At 33.5% G+C, this 18,689-nt stretch overlaps 2 protein-coding genes across 2 annotated transcripts; both read right to left on the reverse strand.

Moving 5' to 3' along the window:
* Nucleotides 1–378: 378 nt before the first annotated feature.
* LOC105345500 (COMM domain-containing protein 10) lies at nt 379–18,116 on the reverse strand. The gene is made up of 7 exons (XM_066088510.1): nt 18,005–18,116; nt 6,693–6,783; nt 5,940–6,050; nt 5,612–5,683; nt 1,809–2,003; nt 1,428–1,487; nt 379–555 (listed from the first exon to the last, which is right to left on the reverse strand). The coding sequence occupies exons 1-7, from the start codon at nt 18,031–18,033 to the stop codon at nt 517–519; spliced, it is 597 nt and encodes a 198-aa protein (XP_065944582.1). The 5' UTR covers nt 18,034–18,116; the 3' UTR covers nt 379–516.
* Nucleotides 2,973–4,851, reverse strand: LOC136276465 (uncharacterized protein KIAA1958-like). The gene is made up of 2 exons (XM_066088509.1): nt 3,762–4,851; nt 2,973–3,627 (listed from the first exon to the last, which is right to left on the reverse strand). Exons 1-2 carry the CDS (start codon nt 4,711–4,713, stop codon nt 3,110–3,112), a joined length of 1,470 nt encoding a protein of 489 aa, XP_065944581.1. The 5' UTR covers nt 4,714–4,851; the 3' UTR covers nt 2,973–3,109.
* Nucleotides 18,117–18,689: the final 573 nt, after the last annotated feature.

The following is an 18,689-nucleotide window of genomic DNA, read 5'->3' on the forward strand; positions in this document are numbered from 1 at the left end:
TATTTCAAACATTTGTCCTATCATATTAAGTTACTACCGGGTATATGCCTGTACACGAACATAATATTTATGAAGCTGTTCATCCTCTGACATAAAACGCATTGCTTCTAATACAAAACGCGTTTGGACCAATCTTACTACCAACGATACTTTTTTTTTTTATAAGGTCTCGTGTTTTTTTTTAATACATGTAGAAAGAAATTAGATCAGTTCCTTGATAAGTTAAAATTTCAATCAGCATTTGACTTAGATATACTTTAAAACGTTATTACCCTATGTACCTGCAGTCCCCCCCCCCCCCATTTTCCAACCACACAATTTAACCAGGAAGTTATTCAAAAAAATAAAGTTGGACAAAGAGAGATAACTCTTGTAAAATTTGGTTAAAATTTCATTACAAAATAACAATATATACATATAACATATTTGATGTGCTGCTATTTAAGTGAATTAAAAATCATGGAATGGAGACGCTCGCTCTTGTTCTTTTCTTTTGTTTCTTGTATGCTGATGTTCTCATCCTAAATTGTCCAGTTGTTTTTGTATAGTTTCTAGCTAGAAAACAAAAACAAGAGGTCATTGGGCCACATCGCTCACCTGTACAGGAGTTCGTTGTATCATTCTATTTCATTTTTCCTATATACTTCTATGTTAAACTTTGAATCTCTCCTCAGGCCCCAGTATTAGTCTGGGGTCACAATTCAAACAATCTAAAATCTACATTATCTTGGGTGTTTGCATAGAAATCTCACAAATTGTAGCACTGTCATTCTTGAGAAGAAGATTATTAATCATTTTCCATATATATTTCTATGTTAAACTTTGAATCCATCTAAGGACCCCAGTATTGGTCCAGGGGTCACAAGTTTAATACTTTAAAATCTACATTATCTGAAGATGCTTGCATAGTAATTTAACGAATTGTAGCATTTTAGATCTTGAGAAGGTTTTTAAACATTTCTCATATACATTTCTATGTTAAACTTTGAATCCCTCTTGGAGCCCCAGTATTGGTATGAGGGTCACTATTTTAACAATTTAGAATCTTCACTATATACAAAAGGTTTGGTATAAATATTGACATTCCTGGTGCAGTTATCCTTAAGATTTTTTAAAGACACAAACCCTATATTCACTGCTTCGCAATTATCTCCCTTTTAAAAACATTTTGCCCTTTATTTTTACAAATTAAAATCCCCTTCCCATATGAATGCTTTGCACCAAATTTGGTTTAATATAGCCCAGTGGTTTTAGAGAAGAAGTCAAAAATATTAAAAGTTTACAGACAGATGGACAGACAGACAGACAGATGGACGCCAGACAAAAAGGGATCAGAAAAGCTTTCTTGACCTTTCAGTTCAGGTGATCTACATGCAAAAATATATACACATGTATTTGATGTATATATGAATTTCAAAGCCTCCTACCTGGTTGTAAAATGAGTATAATTCATCATGAGTCATCTCAAAGCGGATTTTTTCTTTGGCCTGAGTGGATCACAATGAAAAAAAATCATAACAGTATATAGTACTCAGGTAACATTTAGTTTCTCTTTTTGGTTTAATTTGGAAAAAGTTTCTATAAAGCACAAAGAGAGATAACTCTTTTAAAACTAAAATAAGAAGTAAAACAAATACATGTACAAGCAAACACAAATGTATACATATATTATTAGTACTTATATAATATCAAAAGTATCTGAAAATTTCCACAGTATCTAGGAATTTGTTTTTTATTTTCAATTTGAAATGTACCGGAAAAAACGTACAAAGACCCAAATTTAAAGGTAAAAGCTAGACACTCCCTACCTCTGAGTCTTCATCATTGATTTTGAGTTCAAACATGGCGTTGGGAAGCTTCATCTTGCTTTTGTTGGACTGGGCCATCTGGAGATTGAGTCTCCAGTTGATCTCCTCCAGACGCTTCGGAGTGATGGTCCTCTGGCGGAGCTTGGTTACGACATCTGCTGCCGCGTTCTTCCAGGCGTCCACAATCACTTTTACCTGCAGGTTGGAGTTGTACACTAAATGTCTACCGGTATATACATGTACTCAAAATTGGAGAATATTCCTTCACTCTCTGTTTCATGGTGGCTATATTTATGTGCATTTGTTATTAATAATTTTTTTTTTCAATTTTAAGGAGGCTGGGTGGTCCACAAACGAACCATCAGATCTGCCTTAAGTTTTAAAGGGACTTGGACACGATTTTAGATCAAAAATCTTATTTTTATTTTTTATGTGTAAAATGGTTTACTGGTGCATTTTAAATGATTGACCAAAATATTGAATGTTAAAGTCAAGTTACAAGCGAGATACAGAGGTAAGAATTGATTGTTATGTAAACAAAACTCGAGTCTTATAGTTGTATACAAAAATGTAATGTAGGGAATTACCACGTCGTGGACAAAATGACATGTTAAAAACAATTTAAACTAATTCAGTATCTTCAAAAATTCTATTATCAACAAAAGAAATATACATTTGAGTGAAACTTACACCAATACAACACATATGTAAAAAAAAAATGACAATATTCGAGCTTTGTTTACAAAACAAAGAATTATGAACTCTGTATCTTGCTTATAACTTGATATTTGACTTTCAAATTTTGACATAGCATTATAAACTTCTATAATTATTAGTATAAACATTGAAAATGGAAGAAATAAAATTTGAAAATCTTAAGTTAAATCGTGTCCAAGTCCCTTTAAGATAAAATATCTTTAGCTGTAAACTATTATTTAGTAATTACATGTAAAAGAAAAAGTCCATATATTTTACATTTTAAATTTGACAATATTATTATTTGTATCATTGTTTGCGAGCTTTCCCTTTGATGTCAGCTATTCATTTTTTTCTTGATACAGTACAGTATTATGTGGTGTATCTGTGATAGATCACACTCCATAATTTCTGATAGATCACACTCCATAATTTCTGATCACACTTTATTATAAAATAAAATCAAGAAAAAATAACAAATTTGTATTTATTATTTACAAACTCATGTGCTACATGAAGTTTAACAGAACAGTTATACTAAATGTTTAAAACGAGATGTAAACATTATTACAATTGATCATTGTTTTCCCCGCTCACACAGCCACTCAAGGCTTAAAATGAAAAACACAATTATTAAAAATTGATTTTGGAACGGCGCCTCTTGTTACCATACTGTCGGACTGCGGATTCAAATTCTCCTTCCTGTTATTTTCAGACTCACTCATTTCAACCATAGTGGTTTCACATTTCATTTTCTTCACGTTGGGGGGATTCAAAACTTCGGATACACGCTCTTGCAGTGCCGAATTAGACCGCTTGTATTTTCTAACTGCTACTTCTGACCTGTGACCTGTTCGAGACATAATTTCCTGCTCATCGATTCCAGCTTGGTATAATTGGGTGGCACAGGTCCTCTTGCCTGAGTGGTTGGTGAAGTTTCCCTCCAGTCCCGCGTTACCTGCGATTTCCTTCATTAGTCCCTTAAGTTTGTTGACCCCCAGTACTTGTTCGCCATAGCGCACACAGACATTACCGGAAACGGCTAAGGGCCGGCGGTAGAAAGGTCCCTCATTACTGAGAGCGTCAAGATAGGTACGATAGAAATCGGCAAGGCATCGTTCACCTGAAAATTAAATAAAAACGTTGAATGTTTCTATTCATAATTGTCTCTACACCAATAGAAAAACAAATATATAACCAGAACCTTTGTAAAGTGCGATAATTATTGTAAAAAATACTAAAATAACGACAATTTACCTTCTTGGCAGTAATGTTTCAAGTCTTTGTTGGATAGCTGCAGATGTTTTAGTCCTCCTTTGTATGTTTTACATGATCTTCCCGTAAATCGAATAAATTTTCCTTGCTCATCTTGACCAATTTCAAACTTGGAGCACTCTAAATTCCGGTGTTCGTCAAACGCCCTCAGACCGAATATCTTGCAGTTATAAAAGAAAACTGTATACTGTAGAGCTTGAGAAGAGTGTAAACCGAATACTCCACTAGTCCAGATTTTTTCCTCATCTTCCGGCAATATCGGATCAGCTTGTCGTACTTTGGTACCTAAGCCCTTTGATAATAACTCCTTCATGCGCGCATCTAAAACTTTCCGGAAAACGGCAAACCGGTGGTCATGTTCATCTAGAAAATTCATATTATGGATATTTTCATCTCGCAAATGACGTAGTAATCCGCATACAATGAAATATAGAGTACGCGGGGGGTATTCACTGCCATCCTGTTTACGTACCTCCAACACAAAGCGTTGTAACCAGTAATTCAGCATTTCTGCGTTCATTTCTTTCATGCAGGGTACATTTTCCCGCGATTCGCGCCATTTATTAAACATTTCAACGGACCATTTCGTATTCCTCCGAGTATTAGGATTTGACTGAGATTCAATCAGCTGCTGCAAATCATTATCTGACACAGCTTCAGCAAATCTCCGATTCTGAAACTCTTTAACACAATCAAAAGTTTCTGTTTTCATGTCAGCATCATTTTGTTCCAATGAGTTCTCCCGGGAAAAAATTCCCAAGTCAAAATCTATAGTTTCAAAGTCCATGTTCGTTGTATCTTCATCCCCGAGATACATATCAATAGATTGTGAAATGTTAAGGTTTCCGAATTGGCCTAAGGAATTTTCCATCATAATTTCTGTTTCTACCGAGTCCAAAATCTGCGATAGCATAAAATCGCAGCCGTCATCCATTGCGTTCTAACTTGAAAGGCCGAGGTAGATAGAACTTTCAAGAAATACAGCGCGCTTTACTTCTCGAATCACGTGCTCTTATTTCATTGGTTGATAAAATTATGACTTTCGGCAAACCTCGACCGAGTCCGTAGCCTACATCAAAGTTAGATAAGGACCGAATCAGCCGAGGTCTGCCGAATGAAAATGTTGATAGATCACGGGTAACTCAGTGCAATGAAAATATACTAGAATCACGCGCCATTTACGTGGAATTTGATAGATCATAGGTAACTCAGTACTCGAGAACAATGATACAAAACATATAGAGTAACTTTTTTAACTCGTGCATCTTCAGATATCAGACTCGGGGGACAAGCCCCCTCGTCTGTTATCTGAAGATACACTTGTTAAAAAGTACTCTATATATTACATAGAGCTCTCCTTTTAAACAGATCAATACAGTCTAAAAATGGCCATAACCATAGAGCACTCTCAATACAAAATGCTGTAATTAGGTAAACCAGTAACTGTACATTATTAGTATATGTAAGCAATCTAGAAGTGTGTCCATTACATTAACTGCAGTAAAATCGCAAGAAGCTCATCTCATGAATTTTGAAATCTCATTCTTATTTTTTGGACATGTGTAAACCAACTGAAACTATGGTAAAAATTTGGCATTCTCCGTTTTTAATTCTCACGATTTGATGCAAAACGGTTGAATTATGAAATTAAGTACAAGCATAAAATAAGGAATCTACAGTAACTTGTTGGAAAATTGATTTCCACCAAATACAATAGGTTTACAGTATAGTCATGGTTATAAACAATTTCTCTCTCTCTCTCTCTCTCTCTCTCTCTCTCTCTCTCTCTCTCTCTCTCTCTCTCTCTCTCTCTCTCTCTCTCTCTCTCTCACCTTCTCCTCCTCTAGCTCTATCTGCTGTAGTTGCTGTCCCAGTAACCCTGGTTTGGCTGTGTGGTAGGCTGCCTGCAATTTGATGCAAAAATATCATTGATAGATAGAATTTTTCTTTTATTTTTTGCCTTAGACCAGTTTTGCCATTGAAGAAAATTTATCACATGATTTACACTGTCCTCTTTAACTCTGTATAGGGCAAAATTACATACAAAACAATTTGGTCTTCAACTAGAAAACCTCACTTATTAGGTGAGTAACTAACCTACAATTTTTTAGTAATCTCCCTTTGAGTATGGAAAGAGGAGAATTTTTATTTAATATTTACCTGATGTAAAATAAACTCCAGGGTATGGATCACTAGTTCTAAATCCCCATCAGTCAGGGACAGAGAAGACTCGAGTTTCTCCTCCTCCTCTTCTGAAAATGTGCGCTCATCCTGAAATAGTATAAATATGCAGGTAATAGGATATTTCAGGCCACTGTTATAAGTACACATAAGCGAACATTTTTTTTTAAATACCGAAATGAAACACATGAAGCTAATGAAAAAGAAATTAAAAATGGAAGCATAACCACATGAGCACCCTCTTACATTAATTGAAAATAATTCACATAATGAATGGCAAAGAACAACTATCTAAATGAAGGGAAAATAACTCCCCAAAAATGTTTCAGGGTTTAGAGGCATTGCACTAGCTGACAAAATGTTTCAGTATAGTACTGTATATTCAACAATAAAGGCCAAACTTCTAAGCACAAAAGCTATGAAAATAACTCCCCAAAAATGTTTCAGGGTTTAGAGGCATTGCACTAGCTGACAAAATGTTTCAGTATAGTACTGTATATTCAACAATAAAGGCCAAACTTCTAAGCACAAAAGCTATGTGTTTTAAAATTTGTTGACATGTTTCTAATGAAAATAAACAAATCTCATTTTTCTAAACAACCTTAAATAAATTTAAAGTGTTTAGATTTCAAAGGTTTGTAATGGAAAGTATATTTCAAATTTTTCCTGTCTAATTTTCTATGCTATTTTGACAAAAAATTGAATACATACATTAAAATAGTTCAAACAAACCTTTAAATGTAACTTTGAGAGAATCCGTGTTAACAATAATGGAAATTTAGAGGTATCCAACTCATTAATAAGAACAACAGCTTTCTTTATTCTGAAAAAAATAAAATAAAATACATTAGAAATACATGTGTTGGTGAAAAATGTTCAACTGGACAGATCGATTTTTAAAACAACTACATGTATGACAAGTTTTTTTAAAAGTTGCAAGTTATGGCTCACAAAAACTTGTGATAGTTTTGTAGTAATTACCGGTAAACTTATTTCCGCACAACATTCTGTGGAAATAATTAGTACCATTAAATTCTTCAGACAATACTTTCTACTGATGTTGTCACTTTAATATGCCCAAGACCTTTTCTTAAACATGCTAATTATCTGACCTTGTAAAATTATGTATGTTAAATCAGGGAAGTGTATCAGAAAATATATGTCCCTGATTAAATTCATATGCACATTGAGATTTGCTATTTTTACATTTACACTGTAAACAAAAGAATCCTAGTCAACTGAGCACCTGGTGAATTTGGCACCTAATGGAGTTAGTTCAGCATTTGGTTAATTCGCACCTAGTAAACTTGGCACTTGTGAAAACTATTACCAGTATATGGCATCATTATTTACCAATATAATGTTTGCTGTTTTTCAATAAGTACTTAATTTTTTTAAACCATTTTTTAAAATGCATCTTAGCAAGGTAAAGCGGATAATATTCATCAAATATTTATTAAAGTAAAATGTTGCTGGATTGAATACTTTTGACAAATTTATTCAATTTCTTGTGAACAAATTTAACCAAGATTTGAAAGAAAGAGTAAATTTGTCAGAGGACTTACTTGAAGCTGTTAATGTAAAGGTAGTCCATTAATTTTACTTACTGATAATAGATATCTTTAGAACAGTGAAAATGTTAAAATTAGAGATGACTTTGATAAAGAACTCTGAAGTACAAAAAACAGGTTCCCGCCTTGTAGATACTATACTGATGATAATTCAATGGTGCAATAACATGATCAGGAGATTTTGATTTCTGAAGCATTCACAATGTACACAATTAAGATCTTGAAATCATAGAATGATGGCAATAAATTGTAAGAACTTGTATGGAAACCTTTTGTAATTAAAATGAATTTTATGACATGAAATGAAATATATTCAAAACAATCAATGTATTTTAAACTTTACAGTAGCCGGTACTGCATATGTTGGCTTGGTGATGAAAAAATTAACAAGCGACAATGTAGGGCCTGTTTGGTACTGTAACGATTTTCAGGTGCCGAGTTAGACGCAGAGTTTACAAAGTGTAAAATTTAAGAATTCTAGTCAACTTGGCACCTGGTAAATTAGACACCTAGTGAAGTAATTTCTGCATTAGATTATTCAGCACCTGTGGAAAATATGATAATTATTATTCAATGTATTTGAATCATTTTTCTATCATTTTTAAAATATATCTTGGCATGGTAAAATCGATATTAATTAATAGCTAAAATAACACTTGTTTCATACTTTTGACAATTTGTAACTGGATTTAATTTTATGTTGATTACTCTTATAAAACTTGAGAAAAAGTAAACTTGTAATGAACATGTGGTTAATTAACCTAGTTGAATCTATTTGATCTAAAATTGTCAGAAGACTTACTTCAAACCTCATCACATCTATAACAAAAATAATTAATGAGCGCTCTTTTTTGAAAGTGTGAAAATTTTGAAATTTATGATACAGTGAAGTTGCCTATTCCGGGTCACGTCAGACTGTTTCTTTGATATTTTGCAAAGCTGTTCTATTTAAATTTTATACTTTATGTATATTGAAAGTACATTTTGTGAGTTAAGCATTCATTTTGTTTTTGAAAATAAATTCCCGGAAACAATATTTACAGAGGCATTTCAACAAGGTATGGTTTCCCCACTTTCAAATCATTTTCTCCATTTTCAGGTCATATGACTTCAAAGTGTCAGTAATGTCGGGTAATCGCCTCAGATATCAATTTTTATAAATTTGCAGCAAACAAAAAATAATGCTGATCAGAAAATATATTTACAACTACTGATACTCAAGTAACAGGTATCAATTTCTAAATGTAAATGACAGTCGTGATTCAGAATGAAATGATCGTCATTATGTCATCACTGTGACAAAAAGAGAAATAAACCTTAAGAAAAATAACAAACAAGATAAATAAAATGACACCTGAGCTGGATGAATCATTTTATTCAATTGAATCTCTTTTTTCTCTCTTTCATGTTATTGTAAATCCGCAGAAAAATATGTTTCAGGTATTGTAACCCGCAATTGGGAAAATTCCTTCAGATTGATTAATTAATTGGTGTAAATTTATTTGAGCAGTTATCATTCTGAATAATTGTTCACACATAACTGAATGCATGTGCAATATTTTTCATCCATTAACGCCCTCCCACAACTTTCACATCAACCACGCTGCAGCGTAAATAATGAAAGAGGATGTCAAAGATGTGTGAAAATCTCCATCTCGAAAACGCTTGATTTCTAAATTCGTTTCTCGGAGGGTCTGTAAATGTTAATATTCAAATATCGTTTAATGATCAAAGTCAGAAAGGCCTGTAGTTCGTGATCAATGTATTTATTAAGTTTTTTATGCTTCAGTTTTAACAATGTGACATGAAATACACACGAGTGACCCGAAATGGGAGAAGACCCGGAATTGGCGCCTTCGCTGTATCAATTTATTGATGGAGCATAAAATATGTTCTTGATTACAATAAATAGGTAGCGAATTACTAGTAGCCAGATTCAGGTGCCAGGTTAACTATAGGTACCGAGTTTACCAAGTGCCACAATTACTTTATCTACAGGTGCTGATTTCACTATGTGCCGAGTTTACATTCACCGAATTTTCTTGTACCCAACAACCACACTACTTCATTTTACGAGGTTGGTGATGGTGTTATATTAAATATCAGAGGCAAGTAAGGTAAAGATATCTGGTGTAAAATGTACGCTTATTCATTTAAAATTGAGTGCATTTGTAGAAAACGTGTTTGTAAAATAAATGAATCCAAAACTAGCGCAAGTTTTATACACTAAAGACTAGATATGGCAAGAAATTAGGACTGCGTTTTAAGGTAATAGTTTTGTACCCAAGGGTACACCACTATATAAAACATGAGTTAAAAGTTACAAACAGGGTACACTATATTTTTCTACTAAAACTGAAAGTAGGGGAGTCAGGAAGGATTTTAGAGAATCGACTTTAAATAGCTATAGAAAAGGTCTAAGTTAAAAAATCAAATATATGAGCTGAAGGAAAGGGTACAGTGGGTACAAAGGGTACACTTGGATACAGGGTAGGTTACAACTCTATGAGAAAGCGATACAAGGCTTAAGAAGTCTTTATTTTAGTCTAAGTTAAAAAATCAAATATAGGAGCTGGAGGAAAGGGTACAGTGGGTACAAAGGGTACACTTGGATACATGACTGGTTACAACACTATTAGAAAGTGATACAAGGGTTAAGGAGTCTTTATTTTAGTCTAAGTTAAAAAATCAAATATATGAGCTGAAGGAAAGGGTACAATGGGTACAAAGGGTACACTTGGATACAGGGTAGGTTACAACTCTATGAGAAAGCGATACAAGGCTGAAGAAGTCTTTATTTTAGTCTAAGTTAAAAAATCAAATATATGAGCTGGAGGAAAGGGTACAGTGGGTACAAAGGGTACACTTGGATACATGGTTGGTTACAACACTATTAGAAAGTGATACAAGGCTTAAAAAGTCTTTATTTTAGTCTAAGTTAAAAAATCAAATATATGAGCTGGAGGAAAGGGTACAGTGGGTACAAAGGGTACACTTGGATACATGGTGGGTTACAACACTATTAGAAAGTGATACAAGGGTTAAGGAGTCTTTATTTTAGTCTAAGTTAAAAAATCAAATAAATGAGCTGAAGGAAAGGGTACAATGGGTACAAAGGGTACACTTGGATACAGGGTAGGTTACAACACTATTAGAAAGTGATACAAGGGTTAAGGAGTCTTTATTTTAGTCTAAGTTAAAAAATCAAATAAATGAGCTGAAGGAAAGGGTACAATGGGTACAAAGGGTACACTTGGATACAGGGTAGGTTACAACTCTATGAGAAAGCGATACAAGGCTTAAGAAGTCTTTATTTTAGTCTAAGTTAAAAAATCAAATATATGAGCTGGAGGAAAGGGTACAGTGGGTACAAAGGGTACACTTGGATACATGGTGTGTTACAACACTATTCGAAAGTGATACAAGGCTTAAAAAGTCTTTATTTTAGTCTAAGTTAAAAAATCAAATATATGAGCTGGAGGAAAGGGTACAGTGGGTACAAAGGGTACACTTGGATACAGGGTAGGTTACAACACTATTAGAAAGTGATACAAGGCTTAAAAAGTCTTTATTTTAGTCTAAGTTAAAAAATCAAATATATGAGCTGAAGGAAAGGGTACAATGGGTACAAAGGGTACACTTGGATACAGGGTAGGTTACAACTCTATGAGAAAGCGATACAAGGCTGAAGAAGTCTTTATTTTAGTCTAAGTTAAAAAATCAAATTTATGAGCTGAAGGAAAGGATACAGTGGGTACAAAGGGTACACTTGGATACATGGTTGGTTACAACACTATTAGAAAGTGATACAAGGCTGAAGAAGTCTTTATTTTAGTCTAAGTTAAAAAATCAAATATATGAGCTGGAGGAAAGGGTACAGTGGGTACAAAGGGTACACTTGGATACAGGGTAGGTTACAACACTATCAGAAAGTGATACAAGGGTTAAGGAGTCTTTATTTTAGTCTAAGTTAAAAAATCAAATAAATGAGCTGAAGGAAAGGGTACAATGGGTACAAAGGGTACACTTGGATACAGGGTAGGTTACAACTCTATGAGAAAGCGATACAAGGCCTAAGAAGTCTTTTTTTTAGTCTAAGTTAAAAAATCAAATATATGAGCTGAAGGAAAGGGTACAGCGGGTACAAAGGGTACACTTGGATACATGGTTGGTTACAACACTATTAGAAAGTGATACAAGGCTTAAAAAGTCTTTATTTTAGTCTAAGTTAAAAAATCAAATATATGAGCTGGAGGAAAGGGTACAGCGGGTACAAAGGGTACACTTGCCAAGTTGGATACAGTTAAGGATACCTGTAACACTATTTAGATCGAGAGATCATACATGAATTTAGCAGTTTTTATTTTTTCTAATATATCCCATTCTAAGAAGATGGGTGGATAAGGTGTGTAAAATGCCCATACATGGTCGGTCAAGCTACTGAAAAATTGAAATATCAATATATCCGATATTTTTTAAAAAAATCATTTAAAACAATATACATTTTACATATCATTGATTTTTAACCTATAAACTATTTCAATACTTGGAATATGTTGACTCAAACAGGGGTAAATGAATCAAAAACTGCAAATACTGTCATGTTTTAGAACTTCAAGGCATTTTCTTTTATAGAGTGCTTCTGTGCTCCATATTTTTAATTATAGTCCTGAATTTTCAGAGTGTGTTTCCCATTAAAGTAATACCACCAAAACAACTTCTTTCCCCTCTCTCTCCCTCTGTAAAGTCTCTCTCTCTTAACCCTCTCTCTCTCTCTCTTTGTGTAAATTCTCTCTCTCTCTCTCTCTCTCTCTCTCTCTCTCTCTCTCTCTCTCTCTCTCTCTCTCTCTCTCTCTCTCTCTCTCTCTCTCTCTCTCTGTGTGTGTGTAAAACCTTACATTCAATCCTAAAGGCCCTTTAGATGAAAGAATTCTTTAGTAATTTTTGCTTTTTACATTTGACTCAGGATAGCTTTTTAGTTATTAGACTTAATGGAACAAGTCTTATTTTATGTTTTTATTAAATTGTCTACTAACAGTTATGGCACCAAAAGACGCAAGTCTGAAAACTCCCAGAGTTTACACAGTTATTGCCCTTTGTGTAAGAAATGCTTGTGACAACTCTTTGGGAAAACTTTATTAAAGTTTTGAAGTTCTCAGCTCTGTGACTCCATGCAGATCACGCTTTTGACTATGCGTGTGAAACAAATTCTAAATGTACAATGTAAATTACCGTAAGTATATTATGTTTAAAAAAACTTGGCAAAACTCTGGAGGAATGTTTCATAAACCCTTATTCTCATTTGAAATGGAACTAAATCAGTATATGTTGTCATTAAACGGCAATACCCACACCAAGTGTTCACCCCTAAATAACACTATCTTGTAGCAGTTTTAGTCAAAAAAGGCCACGTGCTATTTCTGGTAGTTTTTGAAAATCATGATTTTCATAAAGAATGATATACACATTTTTCACCTTTCATTCATGTGCAAACTGAGGTTGACCGTTGGCATGTAAATTTTAAATCAATTTAATCAATAATAATCACATTTTATGTCATAGACGGTATGGTGTATATAATTATTACTAACTAAGCACTTTATTTGCTTTTGCACGTCAACATCATCGGGTACTAGTTTTACCCAGAGACATGTTCAACAGAGCAAGCACTCGCAAGCTCTCACAAAAATTCCCTACACCCACAACCCAAATTTTGGCGAGCCCTAGCTCTGTTGAACTTGCCTCGGCTCTTTAGGCTAGATGGGTTTCACCTGGTGTACATCACATGTGTTTTCGAGATTCAGAATGTATTATGATTCATCAATATAATGTAGGCCATGACCCTGTGGGATTTTTGTGACCCCATGAAACAAGAAAATACCTGAAAACTGTGAGGGAGCAACCGCGTACCCCTTATTGCCCTTTGGCCCTCAGTTTTGGCCTTCATCCCTCAGAAATGCAGAAAACCCTGCATGAAACAGGAAAATACCAAATATCTTGAAAACTGCATGTTCAGATCCCCATCAAAATGACATCCCCAATCATATTCTAGTAGATCATTTGGCTACTGCAAAAATATACTTCAGGGATACGGTTGGGCCACAATGGGGGTCAAATTTTAACATAGGAATATATAGAGAAAAGTCTTTAACAATCTTCTCAAAAACCAATTGGGCAGAAAAGCTGTAACTTGGGTGGTAGGATCTTTGGGTAATGTAGAATAATATGATCACGGGGGGTAGGATATATGGGGCCACAATAGGGTTTGTTTTTTTTTTTACATATAGGAATAGGAATACTTGTATGATTATAAAAGGTTTATTGCATGAATTTTCTGAATCAGGAAATATGAAGATTTATTTTCCCCTAAAAAAGTCCTCGTAAAATATATGATTTTTCTTGGAGAAATAAATCTCCATATTTTCTTCACCATCTTTTGTAAGACCATAACTAGAGCATATGCTGAAGAAGTTTGGTCTTAGGGGGTAGGGGTGGGGGTGATGTAGGTCAGAGACTACGGATTTATAATTGGTACCACCTATAAAAGAATCCTGGCTCTCTTAATTTGATTTAAGAGTATCAAATGCTAGATCCTTCAAAGGAATGCTAGCTGTTCCATTCAGAATTATTGTAATTCATCCTAGATTCTTCTATCAGGTGTATTTGGTTGTGTCGTTTTCTTTTTGCCTAAAACACCCCCATCTTTGATGTAAACCATACCAAAAGAAAAAATGCTTACATTGAGGTAATATTTCAAAAGTTCCATTCCACCTAGGCCTACCTTTAAGTCTAAATTGTCTAATTTGCCTTTTTAATATAGGAATAAGAACTTAATTATTATAGTTAACACAGACTATTTAAATGGACCAAGAAGTAGACAAAAAATGTACTAGACTAAAAATCAACATGTAGCTGCGACAATTTAAATGTTTTTAATCAATTGATTTAGGCAGTTGATATCATACATCCTAGCTAGTGAATGTTAACATTGTTTTCAGAATTATATTTGAAATAGAAATGTGACACCAAATACCTTAGGAGTAGGATTCGATCTCTCTATATCAAATAAATTTGATTTCTTTATCTGAATACTCATGTACCGGCATGCAATAATGTAAATGTAAAATCTTCTACACATAATGTACATCAAGATGTCATTGAATGTAGACACTGCACATTATTTACAGGTTTTACTCTTCAAATGTTTATTAAGTTTTACATTAATTCACTTTGAAAGTCTTAATTTACAGTATATATCAAATGAAAAAAGAATTTACTGGATGGGTACATACAAATTTAAACTTAAAAATTTGACATAAGCAGGACCTAGCTCAATAAATATGAGTTTAATTATGATGTCAGTGCCCAAAAAGCAAATCTTCGAAACATATCCAAATTCAGTTACAGTCACTGTGGTGTCGGAAGCAAATTGAAAAGGGGGGGGGGCAGGCTAGACTTATCCTCAGAAATCTAGACAAGCAAAAAAAAGGGAAAAAAAAACCTGATTCCCAAAAATGAAAACCCTAATCCGCTAGTATACTTATGACTCCAACTTCTCAATATTTCCATCTTTTCAGGTAAATTTAGGAACAATTATTTTTGCTGCGGGGTATGAACCCTCTATGATGCTATGTGCCTGATGGTTAGGTCTAACTTTGCAAAAAAAGTGGGGCTAAGCCCCCCCCCCCCCCCCCCCCGGGTTCTGACGCCCTTGAGTTATAACTTATCTTAAATTCATCTTAAATTATGAAATGTCATATCATCATATTAGGGTATCGTTGTGAAACGGGCTTATGTGCAAGTGTTACCATTTTAACATGCACATAATCTATACACTAGTTAGGTAGTTAGGTCACTTTACAGAGCTGGTGATGGTGTTTAAAAGAATATCAGAGGCACTAACCAGACGAGTAGTAACATGACACTATCATTAAAGTAAAATGTCTTCAATGAATTTATTTGTATACACAATGTGCTCAGAAATAAGATTTATTGATCAGTAAAAAACAAAATTGGTGCTTGTTACTCTGAACATGCATTAACATTACTAATAAAACTATTAAATATATCTTTATATTATGTGTCTTAGGAAAAATCTTATTTAAAAACAAATTTAAAAATAAAATTTCAGAGTGCCTATGGCCCAATCCTGTTATGTACATAATTCAATATTGTTCAAATTTTAAAAAAAAGAATTGGTAGTAGTATAAAATGATTTAATGTAATATTCAAGTTATGGCTCTATTAATGCATTTTGTTTCTCAATTTTAATCATCTCTAGATACTGATTTTAGATGCTAAATCTGCTAGACTTGAGGTCTGTGGAAAAAAATGCATGTATGTAAAAAGTCACTATTTCCCATGATAAAATTTTACTGCTTGTGTGTCTAGACATTTTTATATGTTTGTGTATATCTAATTAAAATCTATTGTTTGTTCACCTGGAGAAAAAACCATGGAACTAACACAGAATATACAAGATATACACAACAGGTGTGTCCTGTACCCAGGTGCATGGCAAGGTGCTTATTCAAAATATAGTTACATGTATACTTAGCAATAGCAAACAGGTTAAACATATTTTTCCATTGCTCATATAAAATAAAATATGAGATCAGTTTTCCGACTTTGAATTTATAATGCTGATGATAATTCATTACAATTTGCAAAGTAAAAACAATATATATCTAGGCCAACAAGGGATGATCTTCATTACGATTTAAAATAATTTTATTGCTTTAATTTAATTAAGTACTTCGTGGTGTACATATACTGCCACTAGAGAGCAATCATATAATTATGCCAACATTTTACTTAAGAACAGTTAGATATGATGTCACTTGTTATAATTTAATTTAATTGCAAACATGGAATCTAGGTAATATGTCCTTTTCCATTTGAAAAAAATATTCAATTATAAAAAAAATTAGTGTTGTACATAACATATGAAAAAAGGTTTTTCTTTAGCTAAATATTGTGAATGTTTATATATATACTTTTCTTTAGAAAGCATGTTAAGTGTTTGCACTTTTCTGGAATACAAGTTTAATTTGGCCTGTAACTATACAGTTTATTCCCACATAAAGAAAAAATCAAAAATTTTCTCAAAGCACTTGTGGTCATTCTAAAACGGACTCTAGGTCACCTGTAATTAATTTCTTTTGTTCTCCCCCTTCCCTAACCACCTGTGCACCATTCCCACCTAGCCAAAACCAGTCACCTGTGTAAATTTCAGAATTTTGGCTAAGTGGGAAGACACCAACTATACATGTCCTTGTATATACATGTCCTATGTTGATTGCAAGGGGTTAATCATTTCACACCTCAAGGACCTTCCAATGTGTATGGTTTACCTGTATAACTCTATTCAATGTTATTTGCAAGGACTCTCAGTTTCACACCTTTTTTTTTATACAAACTTCAAAGACATATTGTTGACAACACCTGCATGCAGAATAAATGTAGATATTTCACTTGTTGAGAAGCATGTCTAAGTGAAATGTTTATATTCTCTCAGGATATCAGCCCTTTTAAAAAAAAAGCTACTGACCTCACAGTTTATCATGAAAAACTCATGGAAATGACCTTAATTATGAATTTACCCGGGATTATTTTATCTAACTGTCTCAGGTAAGGGATGTTCCAATATAGATCAGCAGTAATTTTTAAACACATTGCCAAGCAAATCTTTTATATGAATTACCAGGGACATAAATAACATTATTTATGTCCCTGGAATTACCATTCAAAATTGTTTTACCAAAAGATGTGAATAAGCCTGCAATATACATGTCATAAGAAATGAATATTTCTATATTTACGTACAGATTTTGTACATATTTCAAAAAGAGAAAAACATGCACCTACAGTATTCCTACTACTAATTGATTTCAATAATCATTGGGTGTACAAGCCCAAATATAGAGCTTCATATTTCTGTTTATAACATAGGTATATATGAATTAATATAAAAAATCATGATTGTTATGTAAGGATATGACTTCATAGACAATTTAATTAGGTTCAAGAAAAACTTTTAATTATATCAAATAAAGAGAACTGACCCACTTAAAAATAAATTAAAATTAATATCAAGTTTTATATTATTCACAACAAATAATATCAATTTGAAAAACTGTAAAGAGGAAATAAAGATTGAATCAAATGTAGGCTACTTAGTCTGTGGCATTCAGTCATTATGTTACCATTGTACCCTCTGTACCCTTTGTACCTTAGTGACTTACAAGTATCTTAAATAATTTGCTACTTTCATTTTCCAATGCTTTTACATTGTACCCTCTTTGTAACCCTTTTTCTCCTTAAAGATATAGGAGTGTACCCTAGGGTACAAAAGTATCACCTCAAAACACAGTCCTATTTTCTTGCCATATATGCTAAAGACTAAAACAGTATTAAAAGGAAATTTTCCCCCAAACCTGCAGCTAACAGTACTAACAGCATTAATGAACTTACGCTGTGGTAGCAACTAGATTTAGAGTCATTTTTTATCCATTTGCCAGAACCTTTTTGCAAACGCCCCTTAGTCGATCAGATTAACGTCCAACATCCGGTTTAATGTTTATAGTAAGTCGTACGAAGAAGATACCAGTTCGGAAATCAAAGTCGTAAATAAATTGAAAGTACAGCGAATACAAATAACGTTAGGCTATACCGGCCCGTAACATATTCTGAAAATTTAAATGAGATTGGCCGTTTATCAACGAAGATATTTTTTTAAAAATCTCGATCTGACACGGCTTACCTTTAGAAGGCCCTTTTTTAGCTCACCTGAGCCGAATTATTTATTAAATTACGTAGGAATATACAGAAAAATCTTTAAAAAGGTCTTCTTCTCAAAAACTATTTGGGAATTAATGTTCCAATTTGTGCAGAAGCATCCTCAAGTAGTGTAGATTCAAGTATGTTCAAATTATGGTCCTCGTGGGAAGGGTGGGGCCCAGTGGGGGGGAGGGGGGGGGGTCAAGTTTTACATAGAAATACAAGGAAAAAATCTTTGAAAACCTTTTTTTTTTTTAATTATTTGACAAGAAAAGCTTAAATTTGTGTAAAAGCACCCTCGAGTATTGTAGATTCAAGTTTGTTCAAATTATGGTCCCCGGGTGTAGGTTGGGCCATAATTGGGGATTAAATTTTACAT

Source organism: Magallana gigas, chromosome 6 (assembly GCF_963853765.1).
Source record: "Magallana gigas chromosome 6, xbMagGiga1.1, whole genome shotgun sequence".
Classification (NCBI taxonomy): Eukaryota; Metazoa; Mollusca; class Bivalvia; order Ostreida; family Ostreidae; genus Magallana; species Magallana gigas.